This window comes from Ceratotherium simum, chromosome 19 (genome assembly GCF_057802395.1).
Source record: "Ceratotherium simum simum isolate JZ-2026a chromosome 19, ASM5780239v1, whole genome shotgun sequence".
NCBI classification, from domain to species: Eukaryota; Metazoa; Chordata; class Mammalia; order Perissodactyla; family Rhinocerotidae; genus Ceratotherium; species Ceratotherium simum.
The window spans coordinates 30940391-30957887 of record NC_141918.1 but is presented as its reverse complement, the minus strand read 5'-3'; the positions used below and the strand labels follow the sequence as shown (position 1 = coordinate 30957887).

Here is a 17497-nt window from a genome sequence, read left to right as displayed (position 1 = left end):
ATTTATCAAGAAGGCCAATAATAGGAGTCTAGTTGAAATTAACCTAAGAAATCATTCTTTTCATCAAAATATTAATTGGTCCTCTTTTCCTTTCAACCACAATAATTTTAAATAATGTTTGCAATACAATGAGATTATGTTCAATGTACATTATTCACTGAATGTACATTTAAAGACGTCATTCTTTTTTAATGTATAAAATTGAAGATATTTCTAAGAAAGTTGATCCTAACAAAGCTGATATTTCTCAAGTTACCGAATTACTTGAAATTGATACTGAACCACCCACTTGTCTTTTGGTTCACCAAGTTTCCTCCCTTCTATCAACCATTTATCCAGCGAGCTCTTAAAACGCCACTTTCTCTAAGACCCTACTAATGAATCTATACTGACACATGATTTCCATCACATAAAACAAGTCATAGTTTATAGGAAAAAAGTGCTACTTACATATGTTATTTTAAACAGTTGTTTATCTCTCTGTCCTTTATATGTTGCATAGATCGGGGCATGAAAACTTTTTCTGTAAAGGGTCAAATAGTAAATATCTTAGGCCTTGAAGGCCATAGGTCTCTTGCAGCAGCTACTCAACTCTACTTTCACTGTATTGTGAGAACAGCCATAGACAATACATAAACAAATGAACATGAAGTTTTTCAATAAAACTTTATTTACAAAAACAGACAGCAGGCCAGATTTGGCCACTGGCTATAGTTTACTAACCCCTGGTATAAATTATCACAGTCTGCTATAAAATACTGCAGTGCAGAGACTGAGACAGATGTATTTAATTTTATAGAATGCTGCTATGTAGATACCAACAAATGCTTTCACAATTATATCTGTTCATATACTTTTGAAGAATTACCTAAGTTTTATTAAAATCACAAGGATTCTTCAAGAATAAATCAGTACAATCAGGACCTTATGTCATATGGTCAACAAGAAGTTTCAAGTTTGAAGCAGGCACAACAATCATAATATTAACTATCTTTTTATATAAATAAGGGAATGCTAACTACAAAAATAGGTTTTTTTTAATTTACATACAATACAAAACATATTCTGCTTTTATTTTTTGGAGAAAAAAATCTTAGTTTTAAATAAATTTCCAAGCCTCAAGTAAACAGAAGAATAGCAATAGCTATTATAATTTTTTTTTCCCCCCAAAGCCCCAGTAGATAGTTGCATGTCATAGCTGCACATCCTTCTAGTTGCTGTATGTGGGACGCGGCCTCAGCATGGCGGGAGAAGCGGTGCGTCGGTGCGCGCCCAGGATCCGAACTCGGGCGGCCAGCAGCAGAGCGCGCTCACTTAACCACTAAGCCACGGGGCCAGCCCCAATAGCTATTATTTTATGAAAATCTCAATGAACTAATTACTAATCACAAAATTTTTAATCTATAATTCTCATGCTTCTGTGTCTTTTCCACGTGCTTTTTCCTCCATGATGAATGCCCTTTCCCACTTTGCCCGGTAACTTTTATTTGTCTTTCAAGTCTTAATTTAAGAATCATCTCCTCTTTGGAAAGACTCCTGACATGTGCCAGCTCCTCCACTCAAACTACTAGGTGGGGTGGGGCCCCTTTTCTATACTCTTTAGCATTCTGTAGTTGACTCAGTTACAGAAGTTCTTACACGATACGAAAAAATTTTTATTGTCTGACTTACCAGAATAAGACAATATTTAATCAGATTCAATGACTACGGCCAATGTTCTCTTATCACAATATCTCTATTTATAAGTTGTTAATTTTGAGTAGTGGTATAAAAATCTTAAACTAGTTTGCTCAGGAAGCTTCATGAGGACTATAATTCCTAAGTTACCATATACCAAAAAATACATATCTGTGGACTTAGATATTCATGACAGCCTAGCTGACAAAACGGCACACCTTTGTTTTTTTAATTTAGTAAAAACTATTCTATTCTATTATAGTATCTACTTGTGGCAAACAAGTCTCAGTCCAGCTTGATTTTTCTTCTATGTAACTGTAGGATTCTTTCTTTATCCTTGAAGTTCAGTTATGCACCAGAAAAAATGTATTATTCCTCTATGTTATCTTTATGTTCTCTTTTTTAGAAATACGAATTATGTGAATGTTTGATCTCTGTTGTCTGCTTTCCATATCTAGCATCTTCTCTGTAATAGTTTTTATCTCTGACTATTCTAGCTTCATTGTGTGTGATTTTTTTCATAAGTCTGGTCTCTTGAGCACTGATTTTATTTTCAGAAGGGCTGATTCTTTAACTTGCTTTTTCTAAGATGTTTTTCACTTTTTTAATGGGTCCACCCTCGGTCTGTTTTCTTAGCTCTGCCAGCTCACTTTGCATCTAATCTTTTCTTTTTTTTTTGTAAGGAAGATCAGCCCTGAACTAACGTCCATGCCAAGCCTCCTCTTTTTGCTGAGGAAGACCAGCCCTGAGCTAACATCTATTGCCAGTCCTCCTCCTTTTTCTCTCCAAAGCCCCAGTAGATAGGTGTATGTCATAGTTGCACATCCTTCTAGTTGCCGTATGTGGGACGCCGCCTCAGCATGGTCGGACGAGCAGTGCATCGGTGCGCACCCAGATCCGAACCTGGGCCGCCAGTAGCGGAGCGCGTGCCCTTAACCGCTAAGCCACGGGGCTGGCACCCTGCATCTAATCTTATAGTTATTTCATCGGTACTTTAATTTCTTTTAAAATATAGAAAAGTTTTATCTAAAAAAGTCTCCCATTTCCTGAGGTAGTTCTTCCAAAGTATATTCTTCATGTGCCTTTACTTGTTACTTCATGTCTGTGTCTCCTGTCTACTCCTGCTGCTTCCTTCCTGTGCCCCCTATTCCATTTCTTTTTTTTTTTTTTAATTTTTTGTTTATTGCAGTAACATTAGTTTATAACATTGTAAAAATTTCAGGTGTACATCATTTCTTTTAACAATAGCCTCTATACAGAGAACCTATGTTCAATCCATTTTGCTTTTTTGCTGAATATGGGTGGTCCTATTCAGGTCTGCTGATTCCTAACAAGAGCGAGCAAAAATTTATCTGCTAAAAGATGTTTTTTATTATAAAAATAATACAAGATTGTTCCAGAAATCTTGGAAAAGTCTTAAAGAGAAAATTTAAATCATCTATAATCTTATTATTCATAAATAAGCTCTATTCACATTTTGGCATACTCATTTCCAGTATTTTTCCATCCATGTATATTACTTCCATAGTTAAGAGAGTAATAGATATATTTTTGCATCATATTTCTTTCACTCACATTATCTGTGAGCATTATTCTATATTATCAAAAGCTTTTTAAAAATATCATTCCAAGTAAGTATACTATATCCCCTCATGTGACTGTATCATCATTTGCTTAATGATTCCTCTAAACATGTGAGACAAGGATGTGCCTACATCTTGTACCCAAGACGTGTTTTTTTTATAGTTATCCTGTTTACATTTTTGTTTCTACAGAAAAATACAGCACTGAGTTCCTGAAGTACAAAAAATTCTGCCTTCTTCTTCCTTACAATTAAAAACTAAGAAAGAGACTTACACTTTTGGCCCAAGTAGAGTATTTAGAACTCAGTTTTGCCCTCCTGCCATAAAGCATTAAGACACTGGATAAAACATGTAAAACATCTGATATCAGACATAACACAATGGGTAGCAAAGAATAGCAATCCCTGAGATGTGGGAAATAAATCAGGCAAGCAAGCATTACATTTTCACTGGCTTTCTGCCTAGAGGCAATTTCTAGACTGCAGCAGAGCAGTCTAAATGAATTGAGGAGACAGTGATCAGAGTTTTGGGAAGCTGAAGCAGTTGGGATTTGCATGGTAGAGTTCAGTAAAGGAGAAAACTATGTAGAGAAAGAGCTCCAGATATCTGCATAGGGAAAGTCTGTAATCTTTGACTGAATATTATATTGCACACGCATAGGGTGAAACTCCACAAGACTAGGCAAAGAACAATCCACACAAACCTGGGAGATATAAGCATTCTGAACAGCCAGAGTAGAGAGATTTCAATGGACACTAAGGGGATTCGGTAGAGACCCTAGAAGGGTCACACCTAGAAGAAAGGCTAAAAAAGTCCCAGAGTAAAGGCTACTCTAGACACTCTAACAAAGCTTAAAAACAAGCCTCAAAAGGATCAAGCTGATCTGCAAGAAACTTAACCACTTGCCAAAATAAAGTTCAACAGCCTTAAAGGAAGTAACAGAGACTCAATGTAATCATCACAATGTCCAGCTTCCAATCACAAATTACTAAACTTGCAAAGAAGCAGGAAAATAGAACTCACAAGCAGGAAGAAAAATCAACCACAGAAACAAAACCAGAAATGACAGAGAGGATAGAATCAGCAGACAAGGACTTTTAATAAACTGACTTCTGCTTCTGGGAAGATGAAGTAGGTATACTTTTCCCTATTCCTCCTGCTATATACAATTTAAAATCCTGGAAATTATATATAAAACAAACAGAAGAAGAGACTGAAAACTGGAAAGAAGGAAGAACATGGACCCCAAGAACAATACAATGGTGAGTTCTCTAGTCTTCTTTCTGGTTCATATATTCCAGACTTAGAGCTGAAGAAGCCAGCAACCCAGAAAGGCCAATGGACACAGACAAATGAGGCCCCAACAAAAGTCTGCTCTCTTTAGCCAAAGGACCAGGAAAATGGCAGCATAACAAGAGAGAAAACTTTTTGACAATAACTGTTCTACTGAAGCAAACATCACAGAAATAAAAACTGATGTCACCTCTACCCATTCCAGCCAAGGCTGAGGGGAGCCTAGAATTACACTCTGACAAGGCTGTCATGAGGCATCCCAACACTCCTGCCAGGATGATGTCAGAGAAGGCCAAGTAGGGAGCTGGAAATATCATCCCTGCCAGTCAATACTGAGCATCACACTCCCTCCCTCCCATGATGTCAGTGGAACCTCTCCACCAGCAGTAACAAGGAGGATCACTCAATGGAGGCTAATTAAGGAACCTGGACTTCTACCCATATCTGGGAGTAACGAGGCAGTGCCTCTCCTTCTTCTGCCAGAATAGTGTCCAAAAAGCCACCTAAAACTAAAAGTTTAAAGAAGACACTCAAATGGCCAATAAGCACATGTAAAGATGCTAAACATCACTAATCATTTGAGAAACGCAAATCAAAACTACAGTAAGATGCCACCTCACACCCACTAGGATGGCTATTATCAAAATAATGATAATAACAAGTGTTGACAAGGATGTGGAGAAACTGGAACCCTTGTGCATTGTTGGTGGGAATGTAAAATGGTGCAGCTGCTGTGGAAAACAGTACGGCAGTTCCTTAAAAAATTAAATACAGAATTATCATGTGACCCAGTAATTCCACTTCTGGGTACATACACAGAAGAATTGAAAGCAGGGACTCAAACAGATATTTGTACACAAATGTTCAGAACAGCATTCTTCACAATAGGCAAAAGGTGGAAACAACCCAAATGTCAATCAACAGATGAATGGATAAAGAAAATGTGGTATATACATATAATGGAATATTACTTAGCCTTAAAAAGGAATGGAATTCTGACACATGCCCCAGCATGAATGAACCTTGAAGACATTATACTAAGTGAAAAAAGCGAGACACAAAAGGACAAATATTATATGACTCCACTTATATGAGGTACCTAGAAATGGCAAATTCATAGAGATGGAAAGTAGAATGGTGGCTATGGAGAGCTGGGGAAGGGGGAGAATGGGGAGTTATTATTTAATGAGTACAGAGTTTCCGTTTTGCAAGATGAAAAAGTTCTGGAGGTGGATGGTGGTGATGGTTGCACAACAACATGAATGTACTTAATGACACTGAATTGTACACTTAAGAATGGTTAAAATGGTAATTTTTATGTTATGTGTATTTTACCACAATAAAAAATTGATATAAAAAAAATCCAAAGTCTCATGACAAATTATGAAAATGTCCAAGTTTCAAGTGAAATTCACGCATACCAAAACCCAAGAAGATCTCAAACTGAATGTAAAAGGACAATCAATAGATGCCAACATCAAAATGACAGAGATGTTAGAATCATCTGACAAAATTACCCTATGAATGTGCAATTTAAAGCAGACATGATAAAAATACTTCAACAGGCAATTATGACTACACTTGAGACAAAGGAGCTTATGTTACTACTTAATGATAAAAACATGATTAAAAAAGTTCCATTCAACTGTTTGGTGGTTACTAGGGGCTGGGGGGTGGGGGGTGGGCACAAGGGGTGGAGGGATGCACTTATATGGTGACTGACAAACAATAATGTACAACAAAAATTTCACAATAAAAAAAAAAGTTCCATTCAAAAGCAATATTTAATAATTTTAAACCTGCATGCAACTTATAACATAGCCTCCAAACATGTAAGGCCAATGACAGAATTATAAGAGAAACAGACAAATTCACAATCATAGTAGGAGATGTTTTTCATAAGCTTCTCAGTAACTGATGGGAAAAATATATAAGAATAAAGATTCAAACAGCATGATTAACAAATCTAACCTAATGGGTGTGTTGAGCTATATATATTATCACATACAACAACTGGAGAGTACTCATTATTTTCAAAAATACAGAGAATATTTACAAAAATTTTCCACATACTGGGTCATAAAGCAAGTTTCAACAAATTTGAAAGGCCTGAAGTTGCAAGAGCATATTCTCTGACCGCACGCAGTGCAATTAAGCATTTGTTAAGAAACAATCACAAGACGATAACCGGAAAATTCTCATATGCTTGGATAAGAAACATACTTCTGGACAACTCATGGCTTAAAGAAGAAATCAGAATGGAAACTAGAAAATACTTTGAACTTGATAGCGAAAATACTAAATATCAAAACTTCATGGACGCAGCTATTTAGAGGGAATAAAGAGCCTTAAATGCATTTAGGAAAGAAGGTTGAAATGAGATTAAAAAATTAATCTTAGTAAATCAGAAAAAGAACAGCTGCAATGAACACAGGGGTGCATGTATCTTTATGCATTGGTGTTTTCAAGTTCTTTGGATAAATACCCAGCAGTGGAACAACAATAAACAAACACATAGAGACAGAGATTGGATTGGTGGTTACCAGAGGGGAAGGGGGGAGGGGGGAGGGCGAAAGGGATAACTCGGCACATGCGTGTGGTGATGGGTTGTAAGTAGTATTTGGGTGGTGAACATGATGTAATCTATGCAGAAACAGAAGTATAATGATGCACACTTGAAATTTATACAATGTTATAAACCAATGTTACTGCAATAAACAAAAAATTTTTAAAAATAAATAAAAAAATTTAAAAAGAGAAACAGATGACTGCTGAGCAGATAGCTAAAAAAAGAAAAAGAAAAAGAACAGCAAAATAAACTCAAAGAACATGCAAGTAAGAGCAAAGCAGGAACTTCCCTACTTAAAAGGCCATAGAAATTATACGTAAGGGCTTGGTTTTTTTGTTTTGTTTTGCTTCACTTCGCTTTGCTTTGTTTCAAGGAGTTACTCTAGGAAGGCTTCCTAGAGGGAATGTATCTGAGCATTTTCTATATCCTTTCCAGTCCTTTTTTTTAATAAGTTGTGGCAAAATATACATAACATAAAATTACCATTTTTAACCATTTTAAGCATACAATTCAATGGCATTAAGTACATTCACAATGTTATTGCAACCATCATCACTGTCTATTGCCACAGCTTCTTCATCATCCCAAACAGAGACTCTGTATCCATGAAACAATAACTACCTAGTGCCCCCTCCTCCCAGGCCCTGGTAACCTCTATTTTTACTGTCTGTCTCTCTGAATTTGCCTTTTCTAGGTACCTCACACAAGTAGAATCATATTATATTTGTCCTTTTGTGCCTGGCTTCCCTCAGTACGTTTTCAAGGTTCATCCATAATGTAGCATATGTCAGAATTTCGTTCCTTTTTATGGCAGAACAATATTTCATTGTATGTATATACCACATTTTGTTTTTTAATAGCATTTCAGTCCTCCTCATTATTCCTACTATCTTATAAAAATATTATTGTTTACTATGAGTTTATTTAAGTTTTTGCTATTTTGCAATACTCCAAGCAACAAATCACAAGTTCTTGTTGTGAATTACAAATTTGCTATTACTTGGTTTATAGAGGAGAACACAAAGGAAAAAATGGATTTTACACTGCACATTTTCCACAAATACATTTCTATGTTGTTTATAATCTCTTTTTATTAAACTCAGATTCTCTATTTGTTTTAAGATTGACTTCTGCTACCTTTCTCTCAGCTGGGCCAAAAGAAAAGAGTAACACTAGCATATGTGAATAGGCAAAATGCCATTTAAATTAATATGAAACAACCTCTCCTTACAAGGGAAACTTCACATGCCCACCAAAAATGCTCCAGGGAAACACACTCCAGTGTACATTTCAACAGGCTGACGTTTCGTAACACGTGAAAAGTCTTTTGAATAAATGAGACATTTTCAATCCTTTCTCATCCAATCTGGTATCTAGTTTCCTAGGCATTTCAGTTCATGTTCAATTTCAAATTGTATAATATTTATCTCAGTTCTTGTTCAATTTCAAATTTAGATTATTCATCTTTTTGGTTTTCCTTCCTCTTCAAAAAAAATAAATAAATTAAGAGTGGGAAAAGGAGGGCCGGCCCCGTGGCTTGGTGGTTAAGTGCGCGCGCTGCGATGCTGGTGGCCCGGGTTCGGATCCCGGGTGCGCATCAAGGCACCGCTTCTCCGTTCATCCTGAGGCCGAGTCCCACATACAGCAACTAGAAGGATGTGCAGCTACGACATACAACTATCCACTGGGGCTTTGGGGGGAAAAAATAAAATAAATAAAATCTTTAAAAAAAAAAAAAAAAAAAAAAGAGTGGGAAAAGGAAAGGAAATTAAATTCAATCTGGCCAATTCAGCAGCCTATTAATAATGCTATTATATATTGAAGTATGACAAATTACTGGCTAAAAAGTAAGGTTTGGGGTAAAAAAAAAAAAACGTACAGCTACCAAGTTCTCTGAGAACCTTTTAACTTGTTTCATTCTATGAGCTTTCCCTCTTTATATTTTGTGTATTTTATGCTATATGAAGATACTATTTTTAGCACCTATTTTTCTTAGCTTCCCTGTTTATATTTTCGCATATATGTACACCGTATCACTTTGGATTCCTGGCGGGGAGAAAACACAGCAAATCTACCTTCTCCCCAAATGCAAAATATGAATATAAAGTGGAAAAAATTACCAACAGTATAAATCTTCAAAAAGTACTTTTCCTTATATCCATAAATATCTGAGAGAAATTAAAATCCTCTGGGAATCTAAAATTGGTCAAGGAAACAGATGTTTGAATTCTCCTAAGTATAGCACAGGGAATAAAGCTTGACACCAATAACAATTCCAACTGAAGTATATTTCAAAAAGATTGTCTGACTATATCTTCAGAAAATTTGAAGATAAAATGTTTTTACTCCTCCTTCTTTGTAGGAATTTTTGAGGTTTTAGGGTTTTTTAAAAAAAATAAAACTTTATCCTTTCTTCAGTCATCTTGTTATGGACTGGGAAAAATTATGTACCTAAGAATTACGGAAATCATATTTTTGCAAATATGCTTCTTTTTGGTACTTATTACATTTTGCTTTGTGTTATAGGTATTTGTGTACATATTATAGCCCAACTAGATTATAAATGACTTGCAAGCAAGAAAAGCCTATTTCATGATTATATTACCCATTAAGCCTATGTAGAACTTTGCACATAGTAGGTTCTCAATAGATATTGATAGATGTAGAATTATTGAATAATCGTGTAAAAAATTACTAAAAATTAACAGAGAAAAAGGAGGCTATTTTATTCTTAATCATATTGTAATGAAGACTATTTTAAACTGTATTCAGTGATGATACACACAAATATTTAAACTATTTATGTGCCTCAACTTGACATAATTTCATGATAAGTTGATGGCAATCACATTTAAATATATTAGAATATTTTTGTAATAATGCTACTCTAGAATAGCAACTTTAATAGCTGGGAAAACATGTTAATGGCCATTAACCTGAAGGAAACAGGGAACATTAAACATTTTTTTCAGAAATCAATGTATAAGTTTAAACATTCTACTATAATATTTATGAGCAAACCTCAAATTAAAATTTTTAAAATGCAAACTATCAAATGTTTCAGTTAGATAATAATTTAGACTATATTTTATAATTTTTCCTGTGTACACATTGATGAATACCATATAAAAAAGATTCTTTTCTCCTTTAGTGTCTTTGACTATTACTATCTAATAGCAAAATGAATTCTACTTGAATGCAACACCATGGCAATCCTATAAAAGCCCTTGATTATCAAGCAATACGATATTAGTCAGTGAACACATGTAAGTGATTTTCCTTACCTTCAGGACAGCTATGAATGGTACAAAGTTAGCTCTTTGGAGTCCATTTTTATAAAGATCTGAAAGAAAAACTTGGTATTAGCTTTGTACTTAACCTAAATCATAACGTTAGCTTATAGTTTAGCCTGGCAAGTTTTCTACTGATAAAGAAGATAACAGAGTAAAAGAGAAGGAAAGTAACCAAAACTGATTTCTATTCTGGTATTACACAAAATTCATTCTATTCTTAATAAGAGAAAAAATTAACAATCACAGAAAGAAGATCAAAAGGCATTCAATCAAATTACCTTTAAACTATAATAAAAAGCAATGAAAGAATTGCTTTTCAAAATTCACAAATGATCCTAAATCAATAACTTAAGATAAGAAAATAATATATTGGAAGGTATTTGATATTTGAATATATAGGATTCTATTGGGAAAGGAATTATATTTTCCTTTTCTCAATCTATAATAAAAGTTCTCAGTACAGAATTAAAAGTGTGTAATAAGATTAGCCTTTTAAGAAAACACATCAATAGCTAGAACTGTGCATGTATTTGTATCACACTTATATATTTGACTTTAACGTAAATGACATTAAGGCCACTTTACTTTTAAAGAAATTACCTAAAAATTAAAACTCCATTCTTAAGACTGTAAATTTAATGCAATTATATGTCATAAACAGGTAGTATTTATTGCCTTACAATGATATTTTATATATATTTATGTGTCACAGTGTATGTATTTTTACACACATATACACACACATAAACATACATATTGTCAAGAGCAAACAAGCGGGAAGGGGCAACATATTGTAAGCTTTGCATATTTTTCTTTAAAAATAGAGACTTGGAATATTTTTTAAGAGGTAGAAATTTTATTGCATATGAAACGTTCCTGTTAAAAGTCAAATCTATAAACCCACACATCTATGGACAGCTAATCTTTGACAAAGGAGCCAAGAACATACAATGGGGAAAAGAAAGTCTCTTCAACAAATGTTGCTGGGAAAACTGGATAGCCACATGCAAAAAAATGAAAGTAGACCCTTACCTTACACCATACACAAAAATTAACTCCAAATGGATTAAAGACTTGAATGTAAGACCTGAAACTGTGAAACTGCTAGAAGAAAACATAGGCAGTACGCTCTTTGACATCGGTCTTAGCAACATCTTTTCAAACACCATGTCTGACCGGGCAAGAGAAACAATAGAAAAAATAAACAAATGGGACTACATCAAACTAAAAAGCTTCTGCACAGCAAAGGAAACCATCAACAAAACGAAAAGACAACCTAACAATTGGGAGAAGATATTTGCAAACCATACATCTGATAAGGGCTTAATCTCCAAAATATATAAAGAACTCATGCATCTCAACAACAAAAAAACTACCAACCCAATTAAAAAATGGGCAAAATACCTGAACAGACATTTCTCCAAAGAAGATATACAGATGGCCAACAGACACATGAAAAGATGTTCAAAATCACTAACTATCAGGGAAATGCAAATCAAAACTACAATGAGATATCACCTCACGCCCGTCAGAATGGCTATAACTAACAAGACAGGAAACAACATGTGTTGGAGAGGATGTGGAGAGAAGGGAACTCTCATACACTGCTGGTGGGAGTGCAAACTGGTGCAGCCACTATGGAAAACAGTATGAAGATTCCTCAAAAAATCAAGGCTAGAACTACCATATGATCCAGCTATTCCATCAAGGGACGAATGGATAAAGAAGATGTGGTATATACACACAATGGAATACTACTCAGCCATAAGAAACGATGAAATCCAGCCATTTGTGACAACATGGATGGACATTGAGGGTATAATGCAAAGTGAAATAAGTCAGAGGGAGAAGGTCAAATACCGTATGATTTCCTTCATTAAGTAGTAGATAATAACAACAATAAACAAACACATAGGGACAGAGATTGGATTGGTGGTTACCAGAGGGGAAGGGGGGAGGGAGGAAGGTGAAAGGGATAATTCGGTACATGTGTGTGGTGATGGGCTGTAATTAGTATTTTGGTGGTGAACATGATGTAATCTATGCAGAAATAGAAGTATAATGATGTACACCTGAAATTTTTACAATGTTATAAACCAATGTTACTGCAATAAACAAAAAATTAAAAAATAAAAAATAAATAAATAAAAGTCAAATCTATAAAGTAATAAAAAAAATAAAAAAGTATAAAAATGAGAACAGTAAAAAGTTTTCTCAATAATAAAAACCACAAATTAGTGTCTCAATTTTTTTTTAAGTATTGCATTATAGGATCCTTTCTATATTTCCTTGTTTAGAGAAAATTTGATAACTAAAATAGACTTCAATTGCCACATTTACTTATGGAAATAAAATATGGTCATTAGGAAACAGTTATTCTCTTTAGAAAAATACTCATCATAACACCATTATAGTGAAGCAAGTATTTGCATAAGTCTTTGGTTAATTAAGGACTAGAGGTTTTAATTCAGTTACATTTAAAATTTTTATTTAGGGATATTATAAAAGGTAAGATAATGCTGGCCAGGCTGTCAGAATTTCAAAATTCAAAATAAGATCTTTTCTTTCCCGTAATCAATACTTCGAATGAGTAAAATGGGTATAAGGCAGGAAATAGGTTTAAAGTTAGGTATTTTCATAGTCTTCCCTAACTACAAGCTGCTGGGGAAGGTGCATAAAAACACTGCTGTATGATAAGAGCTGACAGCCGTGATAGCCAGTAAGTGGTAAAAATCGAAAATAATATAATTTTAAAAATACATTCAATGTTTATAATAGCTTTTTTCATAACAGCTAAAAACTGCAGCTTTATTTGTAATAACCAAAAATTGGAAGCAATCCAAATGTCCATTATTAGGTCAATGGATAAATAAACTATGGCATATCTGTACAATGAAATAGTACTCAGCAATAAAAAGGATAAACTATTCATACACAGAACAAACTAGCTAAATCTCAAAATAATTACTCAGAGTAAAAGAGGCTGGATCAACAAAAGCGGAGGGGGGTACATATTGTGTGATCCAATTTATATAAAACTGAAAAAAACAAACTAATCTATAGTAACAGAAAGTAAATCAGTGGTTGCCTGGGGAAGGGGAAAGGTTGGGGTGGGACAGAGATGGTAGGGAGAGTTGAAAAAAGGGGATGAACAAAGTTTTGGGTGTCATGGAAATGTTCATTATATTGATTTCACAGATGTATACTTATGTCAATATTTTTTAAATTGTATCCTTTAAATACATGCCATTTACTGTATATCAATCATGCTTCAATAAGTTCTTTTAAAATTTATTGGGAAAAAAACATACACAACATTAGCGAGTATCAAAGAACACAATGTTATAGAATTAAAACTAACAAGTTGTGCTAATCAAAGTTTATCTATAAGGTAACATTCTGGTCTTACTCATGGAATAATATCTTTTTCTAAGGACATATAAGGCTGGGATGTAACTTAACAAGCACACACCTTTTAGTAAGTTAATGGCAAGGACAGATGTAAAGGCCCACTTGAATTATTCTTGATTAAAAGATCTCCACTCATCAGCAAAGTTAAAGTAGAATAACAATGTCTTTTACTCTTCAAGATTTAATTTTCTAAAGGGCTAACTTAAGAAAAGAAAAAAACTCAGCCTTTACAAGGATATAAAATTCAAACTTTATGCTCTGAGAAGTATTTTCTAAACAAAATTCTAAACAGAATTCATTTGGCTTGAAAACCTTTAGATTTTTATAGGACCCTTAAGTGAAAAAGGGCTGTATTCATTAAGTTGAAGAGGTTTTTGCAATTCAAATATTATGGTAATTATCAATGCAATAGATCCATCTCCTGAAATGTTATTTAGCTACCAAATTTTTAATATTAGTTGTTTGACATTATTTTTTTTAGATATAAAGTTTTTATAATACACTTATATCAACATTTGTCATTATTTACTAAATGCTATTTAAAATTCAACAGAAGTTCTTGCCTATGATTTTTTAAGGATCTCTAAACAGAGCTAAATGAGCACTTGCTCATATAAGATAGAGTACCGGAATTATAGCACATCCATTTTTTGAGAATGGTATAAGGACCTCTACATTCTCCTCAGTGAATAACTGCAATAATACTTACAGATGAAATACATGCAAAGAGGATTTTTTTAAGTAATTACAAGGATCTAAATACTTTGGAGATGCACATGGACATGCAGATCTTTTCCTTAAAAATTCAAGTGTCAAAACCAACAGGCTGAATAATGCTTATTTATATGAGTAAATATTGGTTTAGAGTAAGAAAAACTTCTAAGACGGGTAATTAAAAGGAGTTTTCCTATAAATTAACACACAGTATTTATACAGCTTTATGGAACCAATCTGATTTGTCCTTCCAGGAGATTCTTATTTTAGTATAGATTAAAAGAAAATGGCGCCTTTAGACCATTTAAGCAGCAAGAGCTACTTAGCTCCTTTTTAAAAAACTAATTGGAATTCAACATACATTCATGAATTCCTACTATATGTCTGCACTGAAATGAGGCTGAAGACAGAAGATAAATAAAAGGAGGAGCTAGGATTTATAGAATACCTACTAGGAGCCAGGCAATTCACTAGGCACTGTACGTACACAAATTACAATAACACTACAATGTAGACAGTTCTACTCCATTTTACAAATAAAGAAACTGATATTCAGAGTTTCATTTTGTTTTGTTTTGTTTTGTTTTTTTGTGAGGAAGATCAGCCCTGAGCTAATATCCATGCCAATCCTCCTCTTTTTGCTGAGGAAGACTGGCCCTGAGCTAACATCCGTGCCCATCTTCCTCCACTTTACGTGGGATGCTGCCACAGCATGGCCTGACAAGCAGTGCCTTGGTGCACGCCCGGGATCTGAACCCGGGCCGCCAGCTGCGGAGCACACGCATTTAACCGCTACACCATGGGGCCGGCCCCTATTCAGAGTTTTTTAAATAATTTGCTGAATTCTCAGCCAGTAATTGATATACCTAGGAGTCTAGGTCTTTAATGATGCTAAAACTTGTAGACTTTTTCAGAACCGTGCTGTGACCAGTTGGGTTTATCACAGCTGACAGACACTACCAGACCATAACCATGATTCAAGGTAAAAAGGGACACAAGGTAGAAACATAAAACACAGAGCAAGAAGTTATTCATTTTATCAGGGTTCAAAGGCAGCTTTAGAGAGGTAACAAAGGGACTGGACTACTTTGGAAAAATGAGCAGGGTGCCACCAGGCAGAAGAGTCAGCATGAGCTCATGACTTTCTCTTCCTTCTTTTCTAACACTATACAATTACTCAAAGGCCACATTTTCTATCAACCTTCCTTGAATCCACTATAGTGGACAAACTTTTAGACTGGCTTTCCCTAATTCCCAGACTAGGTGTTATAGCTTGTGTAAATATTGGACAGCAGGAACAAAGAACAGTTATCCCTGAGAATAAGAAACAAATGCAGTGAGTGCTACAATTGCTCAGCTTAGCGCTTGGTGAAAGTTTATAGAACTCTGCACAGGCAAGGGGAACCCAGGCAGAGCCTGGCAGTCTCCCTGAATTGAGATGGATGAGAGTCCAGAGAGGAAAATGCAGCTAGAGTTCACAAGGAAGAGCACCAGAGAATAGAAAGCTGCCAGTGAAAAAGCTCTGGAGATCTGCTAATGGTCCCAACTCAGTCCTTAGCTGAGTACTGATGAGTACATGTGTGTGAGGAAACTACCCAAAGCCAGGCAAAGAATCGTCTGAAAGTATTAGAGGAAACCATCATTGGAGCTCACACACAGCTGGGAATAGTGCCCATCTCCACCAGTCAGATTGGAAAACCTCGTAATTCATGGGGTATTGGGTAGAATACTGAGAAGAGACTTATCTCACTAGTGAGAAAAATTAGTCCTAGACTAAATGCTGCTCTGTCCTGCCATACAAAGCTTAAAAGCAGTACCCAAAAGAATCAAACCATTTCTAAGAAAGTGAATAAAGCTCAAGAATATTTACAGCAACAAAACAATATCCAGGACCCAACAAAGTAAAATTTACACTGTCTGACATCCAAAAAGAAATTACTAGACATGCAAAGAAACGGGAAAACATGACCCATAATGAAAAGAAAAGCCAATCAATAGAAACGGACCTAGGACTGACACAGATAATAAATTTAAAAGACAAGAACATTAAAACAGTTATTGCTGTATTCCATGTGTTCAAGCAGCTTGAAGAAATATTGATCATATCAAATAGAGACATGGAAAATATAAAAAAGAACCAAGATGAACTTTTAGAGATGAAAACCACATCTCTAAAACAACAATATGTGAGACAAAAAAAATGCTCGATGGGACTAACAGCAGATTAGACACTGCAGAAAAAAGTATTAATGAACTTGAAGACATAGCAACAGAAACTACCCAAAATGAAGCACTGAGAAGAAAAATGAAGAGAGAATAAGTGAGCTGTGGAGCAATTTTTTTGTGTGTGTGAGGAAGATCAGTCCTTAGCTAACATCCGATGCCAATCATCCTTTTTTTGCTGAGGAAGATTGGCCCTGGGCTAACATCCATGCCCATCCTCCTCTACTTTATATGGGATGCCACCATAGCGTGGCTCGACAAGTGGTGCATTGGTGCACGTCCGGGATCCGAACTTGCAAACCCCGGGCCGCCGAAGCAGAGTGCGAGCACTTACCCCCTTGCACCAGCAGGTTGGCCCCTATGGGGCAATTTTAAGCAACCTAATACATGTGTAATGGCAGTACCCAAAGGCGAGAAGAGGAGGGGATAGAAAAAACATGTGAAGAAATAACAGTCAAAATATTGCCAAACCTGATGAAAACTATAAACCCATAGATCTAAATTGCTCAATAAAGTGCAAGCACAGAAATATGAAAAAAACGACACCAAGGCATATTATAACCAAACTGCTTAAAACCAGTGATTAAAGGGGGAAAAAAAAAAACTTAAAAGCACCCAGAGAAAAAAGATACATTACATATAGAGGAATAAAAATATGAATGATAACAACTTCTCATTGGAAACTATGCAAGCCAGAACATAGCGGAGCAACATTTTTAAAGAACAAAGAAAAA

At 35.0% G+C, this 17497-nt stretch overlaps 1 protein-coding gene across 2 annotated transcripts in view; it reads right to left on the bottom strand.

Annotated features, from left to right (window-relative positions):
• Positions 1–17497, bottom strand: part of AFG1L (AFG1 like ATPase) — a 185056-nt gene that overhangs the window by 75685 nt on the left and 91874 nt on the right. For both annotated transcript variants that reach the window (XM_004422187.3, XM_087443965.1), the window contains exon 7: positions 10407–10465. In XM_004422187.3, coding sequence (XP_004422244.1) covers positions 10407–10465 — 59 coding nt within the window. The remainder of the gene's footprint in view (positions 1–10406; positions 10466–17497) is intronic.